This window comes from Perognathus longimembris, chromosome 23 (genome assembly GCF_023159225.1).
Source record: "Perognathus longimembris pacificus isolate PPM17 chromosome 23, ASM2315922v1, whole genome shotgun sequence".
Taxonomy (NCBI): Eukaryota; Metazoa; Chordata; class Mammalia; order Rodentia; family Heteromyidae; genus Perognathus; species Perognathus longimembris.
Genome location: NC_063183.1, coordinates 34226785 through 34254148, shown reverse-complemented (window position 1 = coordinate 34254148; position 27364 = coordinate 34226785). Strand labels below are relative to the sequence as shown.

The 27364-nt window shown below is 49.4% G+C and overlaps 1 protein-coding gene across 6 annotated transcripts in view; it reads right to left on the bottom strand.

Annotated features, from left to right (window-relative positions):
• Meis2 (Meis homeobox 2) overlaps window positions 1-27364 on the bottom strand; it is a 174338-nt gene that overhangs the window by 88566 nt on the left and 58408 nt on the right. For all 6 annotated transcript variants that reach the window (XM_048331942.1, XM_048331939.1, XM_048331940.1 and 3 more), the window contains exon 8: window positions 24992-25137. In XM_048331942.1, coding sequence (XP_048187899.1) covers window positions 24992-25137 — 146 coding nt within the window. The remainder of the gene's footprint in view (window positions 1-24991; window positions 25138-27364) is intronic.

Genomic DNA, 27364 nt, shown 5'->3' with positions numbered 1-27364 from the left:
AGAAACAGCTGGTATTTTGGTAAATACCCGCAATGTTTCATCAGCGTGCTAACACCTAGCTGAAGGCTGCCTCCAGGAGAGCCACGGACCCCACGGAAACGAGCTGTCCGTTCCTTCCTGTCATGCAAGACGTGGATGGGGAGAATCAAACATCTGCTGCTAATAATCCTATCTTTAAGAAAGATTAAGTTGAATGCAGAGAATTAAAGAGTTCATATCTATACCACCATCCTCCAGAATACAGCCAGCCAATTTAAAGAATGTTTAAAGATTACCTCAATATTTCCCCTTAGATTATGTTTTATCACCAAACTGCCTTGAGTTTGTCCATCTATCTATAATCGATCTATACTTTTATGCTCACTTATCTGTATCTACACTTACATGACAACTGATTCGGTTATATTTTTTTACTCCTTTGTAAGCTAGTAGTAAAATTAGCCCAAGTCAATACATACTTAGTAGGTCTACTTTTCTGCACTTGCAACAGTGGGAAGTTTTACATTTGTTCTCAAGTTTCACAATGATCTTTGACCCGTTCCGCTTACATCCATGTGTGTGTAGGTGGCTAAAAACAGAAGACAAAACCCAAAATGAGAGGCGCAATTTGAATTCTTTCGCAAGTCACTTTTCTTTCATAAAATTTATTCATTTTAGTCACCTCCTCAATTTGCCAGTAATATTTTAAGCACATAAGGAGCAGAGTGAGATCTTTAGATAAAGACTTCCACTCACTTTAATATACTGTCAAAAATGATTTTTAAATATTTCAGAAAGTTTTTAACTGCTAAAAGGCAAAAGTTTGCCATTTGCTAGAAAATTATCAAAACTATTTTAGCTTATTTGGAGCAGGCATTAAAGTCACTGATTTAGGGGAAAAGGAAGGCGCTAAAGCATTTCTAAGTGAGGCGTCACGTAAGTGCGGGAATGCATTACAGGCAGAGGAGAGTGACATGCCGATCTGCACGCTGGTGAGCACAGGAGAACTTCCAGGCACCACGCACAAAGCAGGGTAAACCAGCAGACATAGCCTCCATTTCTTCAATTACCTTTGCTACTGATTGGACTCTGTAAGGCAAGTTTTGAAGGTAGAAGACCATAAAAATCAGCCTGAAATTAAACGCCCACTCCAGCGTAAACTTGACCCCAGCTTTGCGTTAATAAATGTAGGGTTCCGGCTTGTTTTGCTTGGGGTTCAAAGTATTTATTTCTCTGACAACTCCAGAGTACAAATGCTGTCCCATTCTGCTAGAGGCAATGTGTACTGTAGCACGGCTAAGTGAGTGTCCTGTAAATGTGGAAATGCTGGCTATACAAGACTGTGTCCGGTAAGAATGAGAATTTTTAAACTATGTCATTTGAGGGGAGGGTATAGCAGTGAGGAATTAAGCTTCAGTTATTAAGGAAGTTGTTCCATGTGGGAAAAGTTCTGTGAAACTGGCTCCCTACTTAGTTTGAGGCTCACACCATTCTCCTTGCAGGACTCAAGAGTTCCTTACTGGTGCTGCTGACAGCAGTCTAGAGACCAAATTCTGAGCGCTGGAAAAGAGGTGGTCTGGGCATAAAAAATATATGCAAGTGTTCAGTCCTAATGCGTGTCTACAGATGTACAGATGTAGAATGTATTAGCTGAATCAGTTAAATTAGTTCCTAACAGATTCACTAACTGTTCAATAAAAGCAGAATGAATGAATGAATGAATGAATAGCTGGAAACTATTAATGAATGACCTAGCTGAATGGGGGTAAAGGAAGTGGACAGTTCCTGTTTTCAGTGTGCCCTAACTCATGTTTTCTGTGGCTAAAAAATCCAGAAAAACACTTTTTCTGGTGACTCCCCAAAGCTCTTCATTTAGCGGTTTAAAATGAACACAGGAAGCCAGGCACCAGCGGCTGACCCTGTAATCCTAGCCACTCCTACTCAGGAGGCTGAGATCTAAGGATCAAGGTCCAAACCCAGCCAGAGCAAGAAAAATCTACGAAACCCATATCCCATTTAACCACCCAAAAAAAAAAAAAAAAAAACAAACCAGAAAATGGAGCTATGGCTTAAGTGACCCAGGACTAGCTGTAAGGGAAAACAAAACAAAACTCTGGGATAGTGCCTGGGCTCTGAGTTCAAGCCCGAGGACAAAACAAACAACAGCAAACACCAAGAACTTTTCTATTTGCATGGGAAGATTTATGGCTGATCTGACTTTTTTCCCTTGGTCATTCATTGTAAACTAACACATAGCCACTTCCTTACCCTAGGGTGGAAAAATCTAATTCTCAGTATTAACTGCACCCAAAAAAATTTATTTAAGGAACATAAGAGAGAATTTAGAAACACATCATTTTTACCCTTTGCCCACTATGTATTTACCTCTATCTCCCTTAGCTTTTCTGTGTTTAGCTTTAGGGTTAGTCCCCTTCCTACAAATGTAACAAGTAGACAATTGCTCATTGTGAAGATTTCACAGAGGAACAGATCTGCTGGACTGTACTCTTTCCAGGAACACACATATAAGCAGCTTCACGTATGCAAATTAGGAATGTGTATATATATTTGGTAATAGGAATATTTATTGTATCACACAGCAATAACATTAAATTTGAGGACATAACTTTTCAAAGTAGTTATCGCTCATCTTCACACATAATTTAGTTAGGCAAATCTCATACATTTCCTTGTTTGGCACCTTTGATAATAAGTGATTTCAGCTGCAGTTGAATTATATCTGAGTTGTTTGGATATATGTAAATCCATTGTATATGGAAAATTTTCCAGGATATAAATTATCCTGGAGAAATGACCCATGGTCATTTCAAATAGAAAAGAAAGTTCATCATTAAGATATAAATTTAGACAGGCTTCTAAAGCATTAAGTTTTCTTGGATAATGGAAGCATTTGTTATTGATAATGGGATAGATTAAAAAAGAGACACGCGCATTTTCAGTAACCGTATTTGACTTAAAATTCTGTGAGCATTCTGAAAGGGGATTACATTTACAGACCAGCATCTATCAGTGGTTTTGCAGTCTATGGAATAAAGATAGTTGTGGTTTGATTCATTGCCATAGATTTATTAATACCAGGTTTTACCTTAGGCTATTGCTTACAAGCCTGTTTAGCAGTTCTTATTCAAGGCAGATTAATACTCCTGACAGAGAGGGCTCTACTCACAGACTCCGTCTTGTGATATCTACACAATTAACCTGCCTTCACTGCCCATCAGTGGCATGTTAAAGTTTTTTCCTAACAACCTCTACGGATGCACAAAATCTCATCACAATATATGAAGCATGTCCAATAAAAAGAACATTGATGGGCACTTCGGCTCAATATAGCAGCAAGATTTTATAGAGGCTGGACCAAAGAAGGTGGGTTTGAACATGAAAACACCCCTCTCGTTCTTGCTCCTTTCCCAGTGGGGTAGCCATGCGAGAAGCCCACGACTCCAGACCTTCTAGGGAAGGTATGAACGGAGAAATGAACAGGCTGCTTGTAAAAGATGCAACTCAACTTTCTATCGCTAATGGAACCTTCAGAGTCGAGGCACACATCCTATTCATAAGTGAGCTATAAAATGTTCCACAGGTGAAATATTCTTACTACAACAGGGCAAAGTCACTGGGTCAACACTGTAACCTCCGTCTTCCCACAATTCGCTTCCGCATACGCTCATGAGTGTGCACGTGGATGCTGTTTTATATACTAACGGCACGCTGTGCAAAATATTACAGCTAGGGCATTTTGGTCGGCATGCTAACTATGAGTGCCCTAGTGTAAATCAATTCCATCACACTAAATGTCCTTAATAGAGTATCTTGAAGAAGCTTATGCGCAAGTCTCATTTGGATTTGGAGATGATTTCTTTTTCTGATGGACAAATGAACATTTAGAATGATCTATCATTTTTTTTTTTTTTGGCCAGTCCTGGGCCTTGGACTCAGGGCCTGAGCACTGTCCCTGGCTTCTTCCCGCTCAAGGCTAGCACTCTGCCACTTGAGCCACAGCGCCACTTCTGGCCGTTTTCTGTATATGTGGTGCTGGGGAATCGAACCTAGGGCCTCGTGTGTCCGAGGCAGGCACTCTTGCCACTAGGCTATATCCCCAGCCCGATGATTTCTTTTTCTGATGGACAAATGAACATTTAGAATGATCTATCTTGATGCAACTTTTTCAGCACTTCTGGGCTCTATGGCATTGAGTGAATCTGTCTACCAATCTATCCCGTCTGTAAACCCGTATTCTGATCTCAGTGACCCTAAAAGTCAACAGTACTTGCATTTTAAAGGGTATGAAATTACTTGGGCAGGAGGAAGGAAGGATTTGTTCTAGGTGGGGAAAGAGCCAAGAGCGCATGAGTCAAAATGCTGGCTCCCGTGCGCTGGATGCAAGGGAGGCCGCCCAGGCTTCTCCTCGGGGCTCCGGCTCCGCCGGGCGCCCACCCCACAGCCCGGGGGGCAAGTACTGGATAAAGGGGGGAAGAGGAACAAAGATGAGGAGAAGAAAGGAGAGGAACAATGACGATGGATAAACAGCTTGATGAGTTCAGGGATTTGGCAACAGAATAAAAATAAACCACCGCCACTTCACACCACAACTGACGAGTGAGACGAGCGCGGAACCCGTGTCTCCACCCGGCACTGGGCAGGCGTGGAGCCGGAGAGGCGACGTGGCCGGCACACCTGCCCGCGCTCCGCTGGGCCTCGTTCCAGCACAGCACGAGGCCATGGTACCTCGACCACCGTGGAGAAGATCCCTAGAAGCCAACACGGGAGGATCCCACATCTTTACTTGGTGAAGAGTTTTAGAGAGAAAGGAAAATAAAAGGAGGCTGGAGCAGCAGACTTCCCTGCGCGGGGGCAGAGGACCCGCACCCCCACGGCGCCCTGGGAACCCTGGCGGGGGGCCTCGGGCCCAGAGCGTCACGTGGCCTCAAAAATGACTGTGATCGGCTTCAAAGGACTTTTTAAACCGCACTGCTTTGATAGGTGTGCCGTACACACTCAGCTACAAGAGACAAAACCACAAGGCCTTTATCTGCACTTCAAAGTCAGCCTAAAAATATAAGTATAGGTAATCTCTCAAATTGCCAACCTAATTCACAAAGCCTGAGCACTTCGAATCCTAAGTGTGGCTACGGTGCTGCGTGTGAGCAACGAGGAGGAGAAGTCCGAGCGGGAACCACGTGCCTGACACCAAGAAGACTCAGCCGTCTCCGAGTGGGGGAAATGGGTGACCAAGCAATGCATTTTTTGCCTAAAGGACCACAGAGCACCTCAGAGAACAGAAGATAAAAGTCAGCATGGTCTGTGCTGGTGTCTCCCGAACCTATGGCATTTGCATCTGAACTCACGGCGAGGCACTGCATCTGGAGTTTTATTATTCAGACTCGGGAGATTTCAACTGCTGATGACAGGTCTCAAGCAGGCTTCCTGGACTGTCCAGCCAGAAGCGCTCTGAAGTTTGGTAACCCGAAACCCAGCTACACTGGCAGGGTACTGTAATGATAGGCCCCAACTATCACCAGATAACAATCAACAGTTCCCTAACCACTAAACAGGAAAGGCGGGGGAGGGGGGTTCCTGGGGTCACCCCCCTTCAGCCCCTGAGCACTCTTAGCTGGAAGGCACTGACCTCTTATCTGCATCACCCATCTTAAGGACCTATGGGAGGGGATAGGACAAAACTAAATGCAACTGCTCACCAACTCTCACTCCGGTAACCAGGAAGTACTTGATCCAGAACTTTTCTCCTCCAGAATGAGACGGGCACTTTATGCGGTATGTGGCCCCTCTTGTGACGTGACTACCCTCCACGCTCAAGTGAATAACGATTGCCCACAGCGCGTAGGCTGTGATGCCTTGAATGGGACAGTGTCAGCTTTCTAACCCCCAAAGCAAGCCTGAGTATCACAGGGCTACAGAGATGAAGTAACAGGAGCCCCAGAGGGCACAGCGTTCTGCTTTATGTAAATCAGAGCCTGTCACGGCATGCATGATTCACTGCTCAGGGTGTACTCTCCTGTGACGAATGAGTCCCGCTTAATTTGGCAGTGATTATGCGGGTTGCTGGCCCTCTAAGCCCCTTTGAACTTGTAATTGCTGCTGGTTTAAATAATGAACATTAAGGGAGGTAGATTCATAAAACTGCAGATAACATTTTCTTCTTTCTCTCCCTTTGTTTTGATGCAGTAATTCCCTCCCCCGTCTCACACACACACACACACACACACACACACTTTGAGGCCGCCGATCACCACCAGGCTGTTGCTGACATAACCTGCAGCCTTGTTGAGGGTTGGCCAGGACGGCGGTGTGCGGTGGGTGCTGCGGGCTGGAGGCAGGGAAGCCAGGAGCAAAGCAAGAGGAAGAGCAGAAAGGCCGGCGTGCTGAGGAAGGCGAGGCAGGGCCTGGCGCGCATGAATATCCACAGCCAGGCACATCTGTACCAAGCTGGCTTTCTACCTTCTTTTCCTCACACAGCAGAGACCAAGGCAAACAAAAGGAGGGGATTGTGCAGCTTCATCAAGCTCCAAAATGCCACCATGCTTGCCTTCCTCCAGCTTCTCCACCTTCTCCAATCCTACCCAGGGATGAGCCATCTTCAAGTGCAGGGGAGATGCCCCTTCCCGGCGCAAGGGCCACGTCCACGAGGGGGACCACCCACGCTCACGCCGGCACCCTGGCTTTAGCCTCTCTTGCTCTACTCACCACAGGAAAAGCCCCGAGGACCCTCTGATCCAATGAGGCAGCTTCTGGTTTTAGTCTTAGGACAATGAAGTGGCACTGAGGGAGGAGGCCGAAGCCGGCACTTACCTGCCCTAGGCCAGACAGGAAGAGCGCCGAGATTCACTCCGTGGTTCCCACGGCAAACTCAGCTCACGCAGAAAGCTACCGGGTTTGACTTCACTCTGTTTTGTCCAGCACTGATCCTTTTTTCCTCTCCTTTCCCTTCTATTTGTGGTATTTTTTTCTTTAACTCAACATTTTCTTTTCCCAGTGTAAGTCGCCCACCAAAGGCTAGCTGCTGCTGGTGTGGTGAGCCTGGAACCTCCCAAGACCACTCAACGGGTGTTAGTGAACCTGTGTCCACACAGCAGACGGCGGAACAGCCACCGGACCCACAGCCGCAACTTCAGAGCACGCCCTTCCAGAAGCTCAGGCGGGGTCAGAGACGCCAGAACAAGAACCCAGGCCTACGAGGTTCCTGGAGGGCATACGCTGCGGTCGTCGCACTCACCAGAACGGAAGAAGATAGCCTCAGTATTCCACCTATAATAGAAACTTCTGCCTCTAAGTCCCGCACACTTAAAACTGCAACACATTAATTTAAGATGAAGTCGGTGTACAGCTTCGGGATCATTTTTATTGATGTAATAGTGTCCTCCCAAATAACTAGCAGATGGATTTCCACCCCCTCAATGAAACACTGAAACAAACTGAAGAATTGTCAAAATCTTATCATGAACGCACACACTGTATTTAAAAAAAAAAAAGGTTGATTTAAATGAATTATAAATTTGCTTCATTGCACAATATTTTTCTAAAATTATGACCGGAAAGTATTCTGTTTAATTTTTCAGCATATCCCTTCACAAAACACATCTGCTGTCAAGTGTTTCTAATTCATGCTTGCTGTTTTTTAGCAAACACCCAGTTTTCACTACGTCACTTAGTTTTACTAGGGCAGAAGGGTGCGTTGCCTTTCATTCTCCCCATAATAAGAACTTGCGCCCCTTCCCAACAGGAGGCGAGTCAGTGAAAAGCACCACCACCGAGGAGCCAGAGCCAAGCGCTGGGATGGGGAAGGAGGGGCGTGGCGAGTGGGGGCGTGGCGATCGGGGGCGTGGCGATCGGGGGCGTGGCGATCAGGGGGCGTGGCGAGGGGCGGTCCTGCCCCAGGGCTGCAGGCCAGGCCTCTCCCGAGTGGCAGGGCTGCGCAGTCGCAGTCGTTAGGAAGGCAGGCAGGGCGTTTTTTTCCAGTCCACCTTTGTACCCCACGGGGCGGGAGGTGGGGGTGGGGGGGCAGAGGGCGCACCCTCAGCCCTGAGAACCACAAATGGAAACTGCCTGCCGGCAGCCCGCGCCTTTCCTTAATCCCCAGCTAGTCCTACCCACGTCCTTCTTTTTGTGACTGGTGGCTCGTTTCCCTAGTGTTGAGGACAGATAGAAGCCAGGGACACCAAGAATTTTGAGTTTTTCCTCACTTTTAAAATTACTGTACAAATTTTAAATCCCACCCCCTGCCCAATACAGAGACAGGGCCTCCTTTCTGCAGTGTGTAGTGCAGGCGGTGTGATAAACCGTCCGTCCAGGCATGATCTCTTTTGTCCATCGGAAGCCCTAGGAACAGGCATTCTTATTGCCCGTTTGACAAAGGAATAAAGCCAGGCTTTAGGCCTGCCCTCTCCTAACCAGACCCCGGGGCCCTGGCCAGGCTTTCAGTCACTCTAGGATCATGCATATCTTCTTTACGTTCAGAATTTTTTAGAAGTCTGCATGCTCAAAATACCTTGCATAGCCATCTTCAGGGAATTATAGACAGCAACAAAAACCGGTAACCGCACCTGGCCTCCGTGTAAATGATCGCAGTACAGCAGGCTGGGTGTGCGCTTCGGGACAAAGGGAACACCGCCTCACGCACACACGACGTCTGTTAGATTACGCCTCTCAGTCTGACATCAACTGTATCCTAACACTTTTCAGTGTTGTGGTCTGTGGGAAGACATCTACATCTATGTACATTGCCGTTTCACTTATACCACTAAGTTATAAGAATATGAAATCATATTGGTAGGGATTTGGAGTCTAGCAGTGAATTATACCTTTAGGGTGTAGACACCCTGTAATACTCAAGAACCTAATAAGCAGGTTTCTGACCCATTCATTCCTTCTCCGGAAAACAACCCCCAAATTCCCTTTGCTATGTACCTGTACATCAGAAATGCATGGGCTCCGTCAAGATGGGAAGATGGCCACCGTCTGACATCTCCACTTGTGTTGGGGAGGAAGGCACACACGGTGCCGCCCCCCCGGCCCGCCCCCGGGGCGCTTCCTAACAACAGGCACAAGTGGAAGAGGCGTCCTGGGGTGCGCAAACTCTGGGTATCAACCACTCCAAACACCACCAGCAGTCCAGGCCAGGCTCCGGCGGTCCCACGCCACATCAGCTTCACTTTCAAGCCCAGGGGCCTGGGGCCAGGCCTCCCACGGCCCTATCTCATACCCTGGGGTGGGAGCTGCAGGAGGGGGAGTCATCACTGAGCACCGGCCCTGTTCCAGTGGGATAGCTTCTTTTAGGAGTTCTACTCATCTGGTACTTCTCCCTCCCGGATAATCCTACCCATTCTATGGACATAGACTTGGCAGTGTTCAAGAATCTTTCTAAGCTGGGCACCAGAGGCTCAGGCCTGTAATCCTAGCTCCTCGGGAGACCAAGATCTGCGGACCACAGTTTGAAGCCAGCTGGAGCAGGAAATATGTCGGTGGGGTAGAGCACTCACCTTGAGTGAAAGAAGCTCTGGGACAGTGCCTAGGTCCAGAGTTCAAGACCAGGACTGGCAAGAAGAAAAGAATCTGTCCAGCCAGCTGGTGCTCCCCACCTCTAATCCTTACTACTTGGGACACTGAGATTGGGAGTGTTGCAGGATGAGGCTACCCTGGGCAGTAAAACTGGTGAGGCCTCCTTCTCAACAGAGTTGGGTGCAGTGGCACACACCTGTGATCCCAGCTATTCAGGCGGCCCAAAAACAGCCTGAGGTGAGCACTCAGGCATGAAGAGAAACCTAATCTAGAAAACAATCAGCACACAAATGAAGGGCTGGGGTTATGCCTCAGCACGAGGCCACTGAGTTCAAACCCCAGAACCATTAAACATAGCGATAATAACATAATCCAGAGCAACAATGGTGCCAGTAAGAGCCTCCTATGACCCCATCCAAAGTCTGCCAGAGCACAAATGAAGCAGGAGCAGCCCAAACGCTGTCCTTCCGCGCCACCCTGCACCCGTGCAGTTAAGCCACCGAGTACCCAGGAACTAAATCAGAGCCCCCCAACAAAGCGAAGGCTGGAGCTGGGGTATTTGCACGTGGAGCTGGAGCGGGTCAGGAGAGGGCAGGGAGGGGGAGAGCCACGCTGGGGCGCGGAGGCTGGACCAGGCCTTGGGAGCTGCCAGGTTCCTTGCAAATTGCCCACAGTGTGGACTCCAGGTCAAATCCAAACACAAGTGACAAAATCCAAAACCACAGGAGCAAACTCTGGCTTTCAAGTCCTGTTGGGAACAGAGACATTTGTTTAAGTAACCACTGTTTTAAAATTGCATACATAGTAACACCAAAATAAACAGCTTGCTATGCTGTTTATTTTAAGATCCACAATAGAAGTGTACAGTGTGGCATGCCCTCGACGGAGGGGGACGCAGTTTACAGTCGTAGGGAGCCGTGGGAGGACTGGCTCCACGCCGGGTCCACCGGCGTCCTGATTAGATAGCAGCGAAGGTCAGAGCGCGCCGCTTCGCGTGCTGCAGACGCGCGGCGAGTACACAGCCCCCACAAGGCCCCAGCTCCTCCCGCGCCGTGAATCATGAATCAAGTCCCGTGGCGAGCGGGGCTTGCCAAGGCTCCTCCACAAAGCCCGTATTAATCACAGGTCCTGAGGACGGGTCAAGAGCACGGCCTGACAAGCCAGGGAGCGGGCCTGGCGGGCCAACCTCACTTCCCTCCGTCCTTCCCCTCCCTGCTCGGAAAACCCGGGAAAGCAAAGAAAGAGCGGAGGGAAAACCGTCCTGAGAATGCACACACAGGCTGTTGGGCGCGGGAACATGTGCACAGCCCAACTCGAAGGAGCAGCAGCCAGATCAAACAGACCCCACGCGGGATCACGGCAAGGACTCAACTTGCTCTTCCTCGTGGCCGGCTGAGGTGCCCTCACCTCTCGGCTCCTCCCGGCTGCCCGTGCCCCGGTACTCGGGGGACACCCCTGGGCACGCTTCCCCTCGCTTTCTCTGTTCCTCCTCCCGCAGGATCCTGGAGCTCCCTCCGTGGCCGTGGCCGAGGCCGGGGGCCGAGTGGGACTGTAACTCCCGAGCACGCTGCGGGCAGCGATCCCTGGGTCGCCTCAGCCCTCGCCCTCGCCCGCTAGAATGTGGAGCCCTCCTCTGCCACAGATCCCATTCTGGGGGGGGGGCACAGGATGAGGAGAGCAAACACTGACCCCCTCCGGCGCACCAAGCCGAGGTGGGCTCCGTGCTGAGTCGGCTGCGCGGTCCCCTGGCTGGCTCGGGGAGGGGGAGCGCGTCCTCCGGACCCGGGGCGGCCACACGGGCTTCCCGTCTCCCACGCGCGGGCAGCCTGGGCTCCGGCCTCCAGAACCATCGGGAAGGAACCACACCCTCGTCAGCCCTGTGCCCAGCGTCGCTCTTCATACAAGCGCAATCTACTGTCCTACCTTATACAGTACACATTTCTTTCTTTTTCTGAGCTGGGGTCTTGCCAGGTAGCCTCAGTCAAACTCCCTAACTCCTACTGTCTGTCTCAGCCTTCCACGTGCTGGGACTACAGGGGTGCACCACGCTACCTGATCTAAATTATAGTACGTGGTCAATAGAAAATGTAAAAAATGAAGCGCCAGAAAGCCCTCGGGTCTCATCACCCAAGCACAATCACCCATGTGCTCTCGGCGTATATAGTTTAGTTACAAATATTTGATTCCATGATCGCAATTCTAGTACTTTATTTCTTAATTCACCTAGCAATTATAGATTTTTTTTACATATCTCAAAAAATGCCTTGTTTTTGTTTTTTGATGGTGTTGGAGTTTGAACCTCATCTCTCATACTTGATAGGCTAGCAATCTATCTCACAAACCCCACCCCAATCCCTTACGCTTTGGTTATTTGTGAGATTAGATCTTGTAGCCCAACTGACTTAGGCCAACGCCATGATCTTTATACTTCCGGCATAGCTGAGAGGCTCGCTCCACCTTATACCTTTTTTTTTTTTTTGGCCAGTCCTGGGGCTTGGACTCAGGGCCTGAGCACTGTCCCTGGCTTCTTCCCGCTCAAGGCTAGCACTCTGCCACTTGAGCCACAGCGCCGCTTCTGGCCGTTTTCTGTATATGTGGTGCTGGGGAATCGAACCTAGGGCCTCGTTGTATCCGAGGCAGGCACTCTTGCCACTAGGCTATATCCCCAGCCCCCCTTTTTTCCTTTTAATTGGTTGAAACGGAGTCTCACAAACGTTTTGCTCTCTGTTCTCAAGCCCCAGTCCTCTAGGTCGCTAGCTACTTCCCAAGTAGCCAGGGTTATAGGGCTGACTGAGCCGCTGCAGGAGGATTCAATGTAACTTTTAATGATGATGTGACAGTCTATTAGTCTCTCATGGCTATGGGGAATTTTTGTATATTTCTTCTTTATGAAAAACCCCTGGCAATTGAAATACTGGGTAAAAGACATAAACGTGTGTCTGCTTTATACATTCTATTTAAATTCTGGACATCCATGCCTGTCTTTCAGTCATTACTAGGTAGATATCGCCATCTACCCTGGACAATTCTGGATATCATTATAATATTCTCATGCTTGCTTAATTTCTGGATCTTTTTGAGAGTTTCACCCTTTCGCTCTAGGTGGCCTTAGGCTAGAGATCCTCCCGCCTCAGCTTCCTGAGACCACAAGTGTGTATCACTACACACAGTTTTCTTCTTTCTTACTTTCCCCTAAATGGTAAGTTTCTATTACTCAACTGTTACAATGTGTGTGGCTGCTAATGCCAGTGAACATGTTTATAATGCCTGCTGGCCATGTGCGTTCACTTGTTTCCTTATTGATACATTCACTGCTTCATTAGGAACTTTATTTCTTTGCCCATCCTATGATGTTGCTCATGGTTTTCCCAGTTTAATAATATTTGTCTTTATTTTGTTTAGGGTATTTTCCTAGCACTCAAAAGCTCTTAAATTTTAATTTAATTTAATCAATCACCATTTTTCTTTGCAAGTCCTTTGTTTTTATACTTTGAAAGGATTCACTAGACAAAGGAAAATCAAATAGTAGTGTCACTTCAAAGAACTCTTCAATGTGGAATTTATTTTCACGGAGAATATTGACTGATTTTTTTAAACAGTCATAAACATTACCCCCAAACCATTTATTGAATTATTCATTTTCCCCACCAGCTGATTTCAAGTGGTGGCTTTAAAGTGAGTGCTTTGCTCTCTCGGGCCTGTGAATTTCTGCTGCCGCAGTGAGCGTCCTGACCACACCGCCCTTCAACGCGGGCGGCCGGGGTCGCACTGGTGAGTGGAATACATGTAACCAACACTGAGTGCCAAGACGCCTTCGTTTTTCTTTTCCAGAAACATGTTGGCTTTTCTTCGTTGCTTTTGTATTCAGGTGAGACACCATATGACGTTCTTGTCCTGATCCCAGGGAGGAGCACGTCGTGGAGTTTTGCTTTCCCGGTGCGCCATGTCACGGTTCTCCGCGCCACCCCTGCTCCGGCCGCTGTCATGCGAGGTGGGTTTGTCCTGCCATCGCCTCCTGGGATGGCTGGGGTGCCCCGGGGTGCCCCCCCCCCGCTGGTCCCAGTCATGCCTCTAGAGAGGTCCTTTCCAGAGCCCCCGTGTCTCTGCCTCCATGTGTTTCCTAAGCACCGCATCTCCACTGCCCCGCACCCCTCCCATCTCTCCCCACCTCCCCACACCCCTGGCTGCTCCTCTGTTGCCTCCCAGCTTCACCTGCTCAGTCATCAGCTCAATCATCCAAGGAGCCAATGACCCCAAAGTGCCCCACTGACGGGCTCGCTCGTGTTGACTCATCCTAGCCCTGTCTTCCTACAGCAGCTACTTTCCCTACCTTCAAAGTCCTTCCTTTCTCACCTAATGTAATTATGCTCTGTTTTCCTTTCTGCGCATTACTTTCTCCCCCCACTCCTCAGTGTGCCTCTTCTTTCTCTGCATTTAGGCTCCTCCCCTTTCCTTGTGTCATGGTCACCAGCGTCACTGCAACATAGACCAGCCTGACGCTTAACGACTGCACTGCTGGTGCCAACCTGCACGGGCTTCCCCAGGCCTGAGGGATGGTTAGTGCGTGTGCAGCCACGGCCTCACCGGGCTCTCAGACCTGTCCTCCCTAGCCTCCCATTGGTGTTCTGGGTTTTAGCCAAGGTGGATTCTGTCCAGGACATTGCGACCTTTCAAGTCCTTAAATGAATGGAGAATCACGGAAAGCCTGATGCCACCTCCTGACTGAAACTATCTTTTGGGGGGGAAATGACACCCTCTCTAGACTCTTGCTGAGTAGGATACTTCCGTGTCTAGCACAGGATGCCATGGCTTGCCACTTTGGAGATGGAAAACAGCTTGTCACACCAGCTTGGCCAGGATAAACAGTGGCAGGCTGGTGGACCAGTTAATCTCAGGAGGAAGAGCTTACAGACAAAGATGTCCAAATCCCCTTAGTTTGTTTCCAAGCTGTAGTAACACACGTGACAACATGTGTACTGCAAGGTCCGCCTGCTATCACCAAGTTGCCTGAATGTTGAGCGTCTAATGTTTGTGATTTACTTTGGCCCACGATGCCCTTGACCTGATCCAGAGGACGAGCGCTGTGCAGGGCCCCGCCCCCTCCTGAGGGGCGGCCTGCGCTCCCTACAGGTTCTGACCCGCGCCCCAGACTGGGTCACAAGACGCCAGTGCAGTATCTCTCTGTGATCAATAGCCAGGTGTAGGTTTTATGGAGCTAAGACAGAGCAAATTAGTTACTTCAGTGGACTGCATTCAAGTATGAGTGATTGCTATTTTATACTTGCGTAGTATCCTTCCCTTCTCAAAGGGCTATTTCTAATCTCAGCTAACCCTCAAAACAATGAGGTAAAGAAGCACACACTCCAGCAGATTAACTGACTTGCCCAGGATAACCCAGGAAGCAGAAGGCTGAGCTGAGGCGCCTGTGGTTCAGTAGCTTCCGTGGGGCCTCGGTCCGCTGTCCCTGCCAGACAGCCTTATAACCGCAAAGAATCTTACTTTGGTGCATCCTCCATGCTTGCTTGGTTTTGGTAAATGCAAAGGATTAAGATTGTCCTCACTATCTAAAGGTAAGAAAAAAATAACTTGGTTTTTAAAAAATGAATTATCAATATTTTCATGAGGTGTTTCATAGGGGCCAACCATGAACTCATGAGAATTGAGGACAACCTCTTCTTTTCTCTAGGCCCATTGAGGTTTGAACTCAAGACCCTGCACTTGCCAGGCAGGCACTCCACCACCAAGGCCGCAGCCCCTGCCCAAGACGCCCCTTCTATAAAATAACAACACAAATACCTGAGGCAGCCACTGACAAAAGTCCAAGTATATGAAGAGCAATGTGAGTTAAATTACACGCACATATTTGTGTATATGTACGTTTGTAGTGATTATATATGAATATGTTATATAATCCCCAAACAAACAACAAAAGACGCATTAAAAACTGATGCCTGTGCACATAGTCATTTTTAATAAACATGTAATCAGCTCCCAGAGAACATAAAAGCTCTGGGATTATTCCATAAGAACAGCCTTTATCCAAGTGCCATCATGTCACGGGGGAGATTTTACCACATACGTACCAACTCGGGTTCACACGGAAAACCAACGCAAAAACTGAGCCTATAATTGAGTAACAATGACCCCATGATCCCTTGGTCGTTTATGATTCTCTCTCTCTCTCTGTCTCTCTCTTTCTCTCTCTCTCTCTCTCTCTCTCTCTCTCTCTCTCTCACTTTAACTCACTGGGAGGCAGGATTTAAAACAAGTGGAACAAGTCAAGTCAGGAGCTGCCTGCAGGTATCCGGAAACACTGAAATGGAACCTATAACTTTTCACCATAGGGAAAAAAATAAGATTGCTTTTTACAGAGAATTCCAACATGTCACCAAACCTACAGGGAACAACCCAGCATTCCTCTCTCCTACTGATAAAAAGCCTTGTGCTTTTTAAAGGCAAGTTCAGCCGCAGCCCTCCGCCCGGCCCCAGGGCCCTTGGGGCCCCTTCCTGCCAGCCCCTGGAGTGGCACCGTGGACGTGGGCTGAGAAGCTGCCACTTCACCATCACGCCACAACCAGGCCCAGGCTGCGGGAATAGGCCTTTCCAAACAACTGCTTCTGAAATTGACGCGGTGTCAGGCCGAAATGAATTCTGGACTATTTGCAAGGGAACGATGCGAAAACAAAACAATCTCGCCACTCACGCGGTAGTGGGGTCCCCACGAGGCCCAGGGACCGGAGCTAAGAGCAACAGCCAGGGTCCACACAGGCATCGAGAGGGGCCGGTCTCCGCAGCCCCGCCGCTTTGCACACCAGGTACCAGTACATCTGGGCCCTGACTGGAGGACGGCTGACTGCTGGCCCTGTTCATTTCCTTTAATACACGGAATAGATAATAATATCCCTTCATTTCTTGTCATCCCAGAATACTAATCTCTCAAATTGTAATTTTTTTTGTGTGGACATTCAAGTTAGATTAAACAACTATTCATGATCTATTAAAACCAAGAAGTAAAACTATAGTTTCAGAAAAATTATCTGCCATTATATTGTGACTTGACAACTTATCCACTATTAGATAAAAACAAATTAGTTCTGGCAGATTTGGGACTTGGCAGTTCACAATATGAATAGCAAATGTAAAAGCATGAAAATGGCATTACTATTATGTCTTAAGAGGATAATACACCTTTAAAAGGTCCCCGTGATTACTTTGCATACTGTAAACAACTGCTGCCAATCAATTTACAAAGTGGCACATGACACCAAGGCAAATTCCATTCAACCAACCTAATGCTTCCTATCCAGGAACATTCCTCACAGGAACAGTGGGAGCGGATCCCATCCTTACCCCACCCCTAATCTGCTCCCAAGAGCAAAACCAGACACTTCCTCTGGGCAGTAAGTACCACCCTCAAGTTGAAACCAGTCCTCTTGTGAGCCTGTGTCAGGGCAAAGGGGAGGGGCTGGGCGCGCTCGCTCACAGCCTAGTCTGCTCGGCCCTTCGTTGCTGCCAACTTCGTTTCCTCACGACACATTTGCAAACTGTGGTCAGGCAGAATGAAATGAAAATTTCTCCTGGGATCTGAATGAATATTCGGGGGCTTCACTAGCATTTAATGGCACTGTATTCCTGGAGTTTTCAAATAGCTGAATATTCAGATACGCACATGTCTTGTGTGTCCCTTTATTCAAGGGTCCTAGCTTCTCCTCTCTTTGAATTCTTTAACGTATTTTTGAACAATTATACTTCAAGTGATATTTTATGACATTGGGCGTGAGATTTTAGCTAACAACTATTTTAGGTTCATTTTTGACCGTAATTTAGTAAGCATTTCATTCTTTAATCTCCTATCTCAATTAACTAGTTTTCAAAAGCAGCCGTGATTTCTGTTTCAGACACTTTGCTGACTGGCAGGCTCTCAACTACCTGAGCCTCACCTCCAACCCCCACCCATGTTTCAAAATGCCAGTTAGTCGCTCACAATCTGGGAGCTAACTTGCGCTGTGTAACTCAGATGAACTCCCCTTCCTATTAGACTGCCTGGCAGCTTCCCATTGCTGGGCCTCGCCCTCAGCCATGCTCGCCTCAGGAGGCCATGCCCACGGGGGCCCCACGGAACACGGCCAGGGCCTGGCGCGCGGGCTCGCTCCCCGGGACGCCCACCCCAAACACGCCGGGGCCTCCTGAGTGGGCTCGCTCCCCGTGACGCCCACCCCAAACACGCCAGGGCCTCGCTCCCCGGGACGCCCACCCCAAACACGCCAGGGCGTCCATGCACAGGCCCCTGTAATGCCACTGCAGACAGCACGATCCGCTCCCAGACCCCGCTCCCGGCACCGCCGTGGGGACTGACTGTAGGTGAAAGGCCAGGGAGAACACAGCGCGTGGTCCTCCCTCAGGAGAGATCAACTCGGCTGCCATTTCCTTTCTTCCGGAGGCGTTTCTGAGATGTGACACAACATTAAAACGTTGGCCTGTCACTTTAATTTGAGAAACTGTAAAGACGACGGCAGATGGCACACAGCACCGACTTCTGTCCTCCACTCTTAACTCAAGAGGCGAGTGTGGAGCAACTTTGATCAATGAAATAGCTACCGGACACAGGCCACTCTCAAAATCTTCTAACGGCCCACCGGGCGGTGGCATCGGAGTATCTGGGCGTTCTCCTCCAGACATTCCTGAAAACCAAGCCAAGCGCGCAGGCGCTGCGGGTGAGGCGAGCCCGGCCTGGCGGGTCAGCACCCTGCAGCCCCAGAGCACGCGACGGCTGTGCCACGCGCTCTGCACCTCAGCAACCCCGAAACCACGGCCCTCCCACCCCCAGTCTCCTGCTCCCACCCCCCAAAACCCCTCTGACACAGGACCAGCATTCAAGCGTACAGTTAATTGGAAACATTGCGAGAGAGGAGGAATGCTTAGGACAGCATGTCCACAGGAAAACCAATCACCCAGCATTGTTACTTAATGCATTGTGACATCATTTCCTGAAATTAAACAGAGATGACACCAATTCGGGCAGGCTCTGGTATGAAGTTCCATTCAAATAACTCACAGATGTTTTTTCCTGGCAAGCAGAAAAACAATGCAAAGGCGGAGGAAGGGGATGCCCCACTCCTGGATGTCTGCAGGAAGCTCTCTCTTTTCTGTCTCCCCCGTTTCTCTCTCCCCCCTCTTCTCTCTCTCTCTCCCGCCTGCTCGCTCTCTCTCCTCTTCCCTCTCCCGGCCCCCTCTCTCCTGGACGTTTGCAGGAAGGACTCCCTCCGTCTCCCTGTCTCTCGCCTGCCCTGGGTTTCAGTTGTCTACTCTGCATTCCACATACGCATTTCTTGGTCCAGGAGTCCTCCTAGTATTCAGGGCACATGCGCATCTCTGCACAGGAGAGCGGCCCTCTCATCTCTCACTGTATAAGTGAAACCAACATTTCATAGATGTTATTAATTTGACCCATAGTTATTACTATTAAGTAGCCCCATCTCAGAATCACGAAGGCACTAATTTCCAAGACACCATTTCATATTCAATGGCCCCTAGGAAAAAACCCCATAGCGTAGGACCGCATGTTGCCGACGACAGCCCGGCCCTGAACCTCCGCGAGTGTCCGCAGCGCCGCGGCCTGTGGCTCCCCCACACGCCAGCAAACGCGGACATGGCTTCCAGGCCGGCGTTTAGACCACATCCTCTCCTACAGAGGGATGGGGGGTGGTGGTGTTGGTTTGGTTTTTCGGGTTTGGGGGGGGCAAGGGCACAATCTGGCCTTCCTATCCTTTGCAATATCAGGAAAAGAAGTTGTAACTTCAGATGCCCAAGTCCACTGTTTAAGGTCTCCTGCTAGGCATTCAACTAGGAGAAACTAAAACCATGGTTAGGGCTGGGAATGTGGCCTAGTGGTGGAGGGCTGGCCTCGCATGCATGAAGCCCTGGGTTCGATTCCTCAGCACCACATAAAAGTGGCGCTGTGGCTCAAGTGGCAGAGTGCTAGCCTTGAACAAAAAGAGGCCAGGGACAGTGCTCAGGCTCTGAGTTCAAGGCCCAGGACTGGCAATAAAACAAAACAAAAAAAACATGGTTACCTTTATATTAAGTACTTATAAAAACAAGATACAGAACTGAGTGCTTTATATTTCATTTAGTCACTATAACACCCGATTAGGAGAGTCTAGAATTACCCTCACTTGGCGGAGAGAAAAAGTTAGATTCATAGCTGCTAGTGTGTTCTCCTTTGCTTTCTTCTTTATTTTCTTCTTGCGCTGGGAAGTGAAGCCATGACGTCATGTCACGCATGCCGAGCACGCCAGTCCTTCTTTCTTTTTTCTGAGACAGGCTCTAGCTACCTTTTGCCTACACTGGCCTCAAGCTCGAGATTCTCCTGCCTCGGCCCCCCACGCCTGCGCTGCCGCCGACCAAAGCTTCACGGTGCTGCCGATGAGCCGCCCCGCCAGCTCCCAACCTGGACAGCGTGCGCGCTCATTCAGAAAGGAAGCCTTCCACGCGTGCCCAGGACGCGGAAAACCAGTTAAAAGGTAAAGTCAGCTGGGTCTCTGTGTCTTCCCCTCCTCTTGCACACGTGCACATATGCACTCTGGTAGGTGTGCACAGACATACACAGTAACAAGTTTAAGCGAACTCACCGGGGGAGAGACTGTACTGACTCCTAACTCGAGTGCACTGCATCTGCAGTGCCAAACAGCCAACTCCAAGCCGTGATCAAATCTCATAAAACATTCTCATAGCCAAAGAGTGAAACAGGTCAGGGCCAAGCGGCAGGCCTGGGCTGGGCCAAGCGTGCGCCCTGGACGAGGGGCAGGGGTGTCCGGACCCGGGGGGCTCAAGAGGCTGCGTGGAATGATGTCTCACTGAGGTGGGCCTTGCTTCCAGTGGGGTCACACGTCTTTGCGGAGCCCCACATCTCCCCCCTGCCCGTGGCTGCCTGCGCCAGGGCCAGGGCCGGCTTTGTGTGGGAGCACTTCCTGTTCCCCTTGCCTGGTCCCAATTCTTTGCAGCCAACTAGAGGGGCTCTCGAGGTGGCGGAGGAGGCGCCTGAGCGCCTAATTGAGCACTCTCGGGGCGACAGGGAGGGGGTTTTCATCTTTATAAATAAACTGTCAGCTTGGGCATTATTTCTTGCTGTTTCTTTCTTTAACTATCTTTGAAGTCAAATAAAAACAGTTGCAATGGCAGGCTTACTTTGATGACATCATAATCTCCATGTGTTGGTGAACGGAGGACGCTTCCCTAGGATTTCCCTACATTTCCTTTTTCTCCTTTGCTATTGGCTATTTCCTAGCTAAAGCACATGCATGCCCCACATATTCTTTCTTCGGTCTTTTCTCTATTTCTTACCCCAAGAAGCCAGGCAGAGCATCAGCAGATGGAAAGGGGTTATGCTTATTCTTTTGGGCACTCTTTTCTCTAGTTGAATTTCTAAAAGAAATACATGTTTATTTCCTTAAAATTACTGTCTATTTTTAAAGAATATTTTGAAAGCAAGTAGTTAGGAACTAGAAACTAATTGTTTACAACTCTTCAAATTAAGCAAATTCAAAGCACCTGACTGACGTATTCTTTAATTCATCAAATAGCTCAGCTTTTAAAATTTCCACATTTTCTTCAATATAATCAATTAAGCAATAAATGTGGAACCCTTTGCCCTAAAGTTAGTAGTATGTAGAAATTTGAGAGATGGTTTTAATTGTTACAATTGCAGTGGAACTTATTCTTCTAAGAGAACTGGAGGTTAATGATTTTTGTTATATTGAGACTAAGACTTAACAATTGCTACAGTTAGCCTTTGTGGAGGTGGGTTTTTCCCCTCTCTGGGCCTTTTGAGGTATTCAGAATAGGTGACAATAGCTTGCAGTTGAGAACATATGTAGAGAGACCCCTGTGGCTTATTGGAAAAAGTTGTTCCATGCTGGTTGGGTGTTTGGAGAAAAAAATACAACCAGAGTTCTTTTATGTTCTGCTAGTTAATGAATGCATGAATGTCAAAATGGACCAATGGCCCATTCAAGGGGCAAAGCCTTAGCAGCCTCCTTCTTTAAGAACACATCCTGAGATGCAAAATACATTTGCTTAGCAAATTAAAATAATGAGATAATTCAATTAGCTTCTTTTTTAAGGAAGAAAGAAAAAAGGGTACATCGGGGATTATTGTAATACAGGAACAGGTCACACCACACAAAAGAGAACAAACCCAGTTGAAATAATGTTAAGGAGACTAATAATGAAGGAATGCACATTGAATCATGCACTTGCAAAGAAATTCACATGAAATAATAACTCGGGCGACATGTATTTTCAGTGGCTCCAGCCAACATTTCACTTTGAAAGTTGAAATTAATTAAATGACAGGAAAATATAGTGTATCTTTATTTCTGAGGACTTCCTCACGGCTGTTAGTGCATGTAAGAAAGAAGTCCAAATTAACATGTCACTGGTTAGGGGTCTCTATTCTTGGTTCCTGAGCTCGGAATTACAGCTGAGTAAATCTTTCAGCTCATTAAGGATTGGAAAGTAAAAGTTTTACAGGACCATCCTCATCAAAGTGACTGGACCCTCTCTACGGTGAAGAGAAGGAGGGAAACCATTTTCCTGCAGATAGGGGAGTGCAGAAAAGGCAGGGCGAGATGGGAGACAGAGGCAGGGAGGCGAGCTGTGAAAGGTCACAGGGGCAAGGCGCTCAGCCTCTGCGGAAAGCGCAAAGTGAGCAGGAGGAGAGCAAAGGAGGCTGGCGGCCGGCCTGCGCTCGCCAGGCGGGAGATGACGCTGCTCAGGGTCCCTGTGGAAGCCAAGGAGAGGACCCCCCCCCCCCGGTGTTACAAGTCCCCTGACTTTCCAACATGGGGAAAGGAAAGGCCCGGAGGAGATGTATTTAATGCCCTTAACTGAAGTCCAGCCGTGCAGAGGAAAAGCAGACGTGCGGCGCAGGCTCCCTGATTCCCACGGTCAGGTTATTTGAGCCTTTTCTCCTACTGCAAGGCCAGGTATTTTTATCTAAAACCTTCCCTGGACGGAAACGTCTGCATGCAGCCTAGGCCATGAATGCTCAACGAAAGCTCTTTGGAGCGGGGGGGGGGGGGGGGGGGGGGGGGAGGGGGGACCCTCCCACCGTGGGCCCGCAGCACCCGCCGCCAATGCCCAAGCACAGAAGCATGGGCTGCCCCGGCCTCGGGCACGGAGGCCCCTCCACTCACACAGAAAGGCTTTCCCACCAGCCCGCAGCCCCTCCGCCTTCCCCACCTCCCGAGTGCCCTGCAGTCACGGCCCGCAGAGGGGGTGAAATGGCTGTGCGAATGTTGAGAGACAGCCAGGCTTCTAGCAAGGTCAGTCACGCGGCAGACACCACACACAGAGGCAGACCGGGGCTCCCCCGGCCTGAGGGCCACCCTTCCCTCCACACACAGAGGCAGACCGGGGCTCCCCCGGCCTGAGGGCCACCCTTCCCTCCACACACAGAGGCAGAGCGGGGCTCCCCGGGCCTGAGGGCCACCCTTCCCTCCACACACAGAGGCAGAGCGGGGCTCCCCCGGCCTGAGGGCCACCCTTCCCTCCACACACAGAGGCAGAGCGGGGCTCCCCGGGCCTGAGGGCCACCCTTGCCTCTCGGGCTTCCTTTCCGCATGCAAACAGAACGGCCCATCACCTGCTACACTGAGAGGGGGGTTTGGATGACAGAGTTTGGACACACGCACGTTTTCGCTTGGAAAACCTCTAAAGTCTTGATTTTCCAACCAAGAAGGGTGGGCCTGACAGAAGACAGAGGCAGGAGATGGCACAGGTGAGCCGGCCCTGAAGAGCAGCCGGGGAAGCGCCGGGCCATTTTAGGTGGTACCCGGACCAACAAACCTCTGGTTAAAAATGAGAAAGCCCTTCCCTTGCCCTCACTCGACTCTCACATTAAAAACATCTTACAGGTTAGCAAATCTCCAGCAGAGGTGATGTAGCAAAGGACAGCTGTGAAGTAATTTTGATAATGATGAGAATAATAACCACACGGTAAGGTTCAGGGCTTTGCTGTTGCAGCTCCAGTGCTCCTGAATAGATAAAAGTGATTAAATACTCCTGATTATCCCTGACCAATATGTAATGGATTTACAGCCCTTTCAATTAGTCAGTATTTGCTTAGGACTCATTATTTCGTCTTTGGTTAAGTAATCAGCCCAGAGACTGCATGTTCTGTCTAATTCCTCAGAGCCAAGCGGGTGCAGGGCCCTGACCTTTGAAACGGCCATAGCTGGAAGGCAGGTCTAACCACCACCACCACAGCAGTTCCTTGGTTGCCTGGGTCCCCCCCACCCCCGCCCCCACCCCACCCCACCCCTCCTAGCTAATCCTAGTACCACAGGCCAGATCGATACCCTTTAGTTTGCTACTAATGTCCTCCCATCAAAATGGCCGATTCAGGAATGTGAATCTCTCACTTTCCCTCCCCACCTCCACTCCACCCCTTGCCCTCCGCCCTCTCCACCCTCTCCAAGAAGAGCAAACCAGCAACCACCACTGTGAATAAGAGAGGAGCCTTGTCCTGCCCCCCTGACACTGTAACTAATGTCACTCAGCATGGCGACACACAAGTTGGAGAATTGAAGAAGACCTGCAGCCTTCAGCATGCTACTGTGTTTTGAAGCATTAGCCTAAATAGACACATTCTCTGAAATTTTTACCATTCTCCAGGAATTTCCAGATGGACAATAAAATAGAAGCCTGGCTCCTCTGTAGAGTATACTGTCATCCGCCATGAGCGCCTGAGTCACCAGTGAATACCCACGTAGACCAACCAGAACATAAAACTGATGGCCAACAGGAGAGTATAAATCGTTAGTTTTAAAATGTTGCACATAGTTTATCCTCTCCTACAAGTGAGGAGGGTTAGCGTTTCCAGGGCCCTTCAACAGCGAGGACAGAACCTTTGCTTCCCACCTAACAGGCGCAGGCATGACAGCAGCCGCAAGCGCCCCATTGGTCGGCAGATCACGACCCCGCCCTCCGCGGACCGGGCCCTCGAGTTGCACCTGATACCTGGAGCCTGGACAGGCCCGGGGCAAAATGCTTTTCTTTCTTTCTTTTCTTCTTTGCTTTAAAGAAAATATTTTTTGAGTTTCAAGGAGACAGCTCTCACTAAGAGTGACATCAGCCGTGTTTACAGACCTGTACTCTTACAGCTATTTCCTCCGGTTGAAGTGACACTGTCTGGAGTCGCTCTCCTACCTTTTAGTATAAGTAGCAAACGTATTAACGTCTGCACTATCTAGGGAGCCTAGGCCCTTCTGAGTAAGGTTCATGGTTTACCTCTGAAAACACAAACCTAGTTCCTGGAATGGTAAGAGCTGGTGAAAGCTCAGTTGCTCATTACTTGTTGGAGTTCAACAGCGAAAACAGACACCTCATTGGAAAAATAAAACCCGTGTGCGCCTCTGTGACGCGCCAGGCGCGCATCGCCGAGCAGCAGGGCGGGGCCGTCTTAATCGCGACTTACTGTGAGGTGCTGGAAGAGCCACGCTCTCATGATGTTGGTGGCGACTTTGGGGAATATGCCTCTCTTCTTTTGGCGCTTTTTGTCCTTGTCGGGGTCGTCGTCGTCGCCCGTGCCCGGCGAGGCTACGCTGTTGTCTAAGCCGTCCCCTAGCAGGAAGAAGCGAGAGTGTGTCAGAGGAGGCGTAGCGAGCGTGCCCACAACAAGGCTCAGCTAATGATGAGCTCAGCTGAGCTTGTTGAAAGAAATCCATTAAGCAGGAATATGCTCTTTCATTAAAGTATAATTGGAGACACAAATATGTAAAAGACAAAATTAAACCAGGCCTCTTCAAATGTTAATTCTGTGTGTCTCACGCTCGCCCATATCATTAATTCAATTATAATCTGTGTGCTTGATGCAAAGCGGTAGCTCTCTGTCGATGATGGGACCCAGTGTGGGAAAACCTCCCGCCACCCTCCCGGCCTGGTGGGTCCCCGCGCCCCGAGCACAGACTGCCGGGGACTCGAGTCCGGCGCCGTGGAGTCCATACACGCCAGGCCGCCCACACAGGTGACAGGAGCCGTGTCGCCGTGACGGCACCAACACATGGCCCCTCCCACAGCTGTCACCTCGCGCGCACGCACACTCCCGCGCACACGCATGTGACCCGCGCGGCACATTTGCATGACAGGGAAACTTTTAGCTCTCCACACCACTGATCATTATGATGAAGGGGAAAGAAAAAAGAAGATACACATCAAGGTAGGGCGCTCGCTTAATCACAAGTTTCCATCAGCAGCTTTCTCTTCTGTGCTTTTCTCTGGCATTAATTGTGCATTAGCAAAAATCATTTACTTTTAACAGTCATACTTATTTTTTCTTGCCCTCTGGCAAAAATGCCTTGAAAGCCTGCCTGGAGGGCATCTAAATTATGTATCTGAAAAACTCTCTGGCAAGGCATTGCAGGACCCCTACTTTCTTAAAATTCATACGAGCACGTCTCCCTGTTTTGGGGAAGGCATCAATCAAGAGCAGCAATATAGGCCTCGTCCCTACATTAATATTTGAACTAATAACTTTAAAAAAAGGGAAAGAAACAAGATCCGACTTGTGGCATAATCAAATGCAAAATAAATGAAGAATTCGAGGACAGCACTGGGGCTTTATAGATGGCTGTGTTTTCCTTACACATCATTAGCCTGCAGCCACACGAAGGAGGGAAGCGGGGAAGTGGAGTTTATGCTCCCTGCTGGTGTTTAAGAAGCTGGGCTCCAGGAAGGACACGTGGGAATTGCACTGGGATGGGGTTTTTGTTGTTGTTTTGGGGTTGGGTTTTTTTTTTGGTAATTTAAGAATAGATATTCGTTAGCAGTAAATGCCATAAATCCCATGCTAAGTAAAAACCTTGTCTAGGAAAGCCTAAAACAATAAACTCTGTGCTCAGTCTAGCCTGAGCGGGATGCGCGGAGCTTCCTGAGGCCACTACAGCTCCACCAGCTCACTCCCAGGCCAGACTGTGCCACAGCACAGACTTCCTGCCCACAGGGTCACAGGCCCCCCAACTTCTGGGTCTGCATGGCAGGCCGGCCTGTACCTGTTCTTTTCCTTCTCACCAAACTTCCCTCCCTACCCCCAACCTCCTCTGACCAGAGAAGCAGAAAAACCACAGCAAAGAGCTGGCAGATTAATTTTATTGACATTTCCATTTTCACTGCAATGCGATACCCTCCATCACATGGAAGAGATGACCCTCACTATTTACAGACTGACAGGGCACTTCATTACAGCCGCCCTGCCCCAGGGCAAAGCAGCGCCTTCCATCTGCCCAAACACTAGAGCATGACCCTGAAGTTGCTGTTCTCTTTTTCTTTGCCTTCTGTTATGATAAAAAAAAAAGGGGGGGGGAAGGGGGTAGGATAGGGAGAGAGGGAGAGAGAGAGAGAGAGACAGGGAGAGGGAGAGAGGGAGGGAGATAGAGAGAGACAGGGAGAGGGAGAAAGGGGGGAGAGAGGGAGAGAAGGGGGGAGAGAGGAAGGGGAGGGAGGGAGAGGGAAGAAGAAGGGGAGGAGTCGAGATACTCAAAGAACAAATCAATGTACAGAAAACAAAAGGCATTTGACTTTTGAATACTATCGAGCCTAGTCTTCATCTGTCTCCCCTCCCCGCACACCCATGTACACGGGGGGGGGGGGGGGGGCTCCTGTACAACCCCCCCCCACACACGCACTTGCACAACCCACGCTCACAGGAACGGTACACGTGCACGCACTTCCCACCATGCCGGGGGAACTGCTGCCAGGCAAATTCTCGCCCACACTAATGGCTTCTGACTGCTCCCTGGCAACCCTGCGTTTTAACCTGGGTGGACAGCCTCTCCAAAACACAGGCACGGGA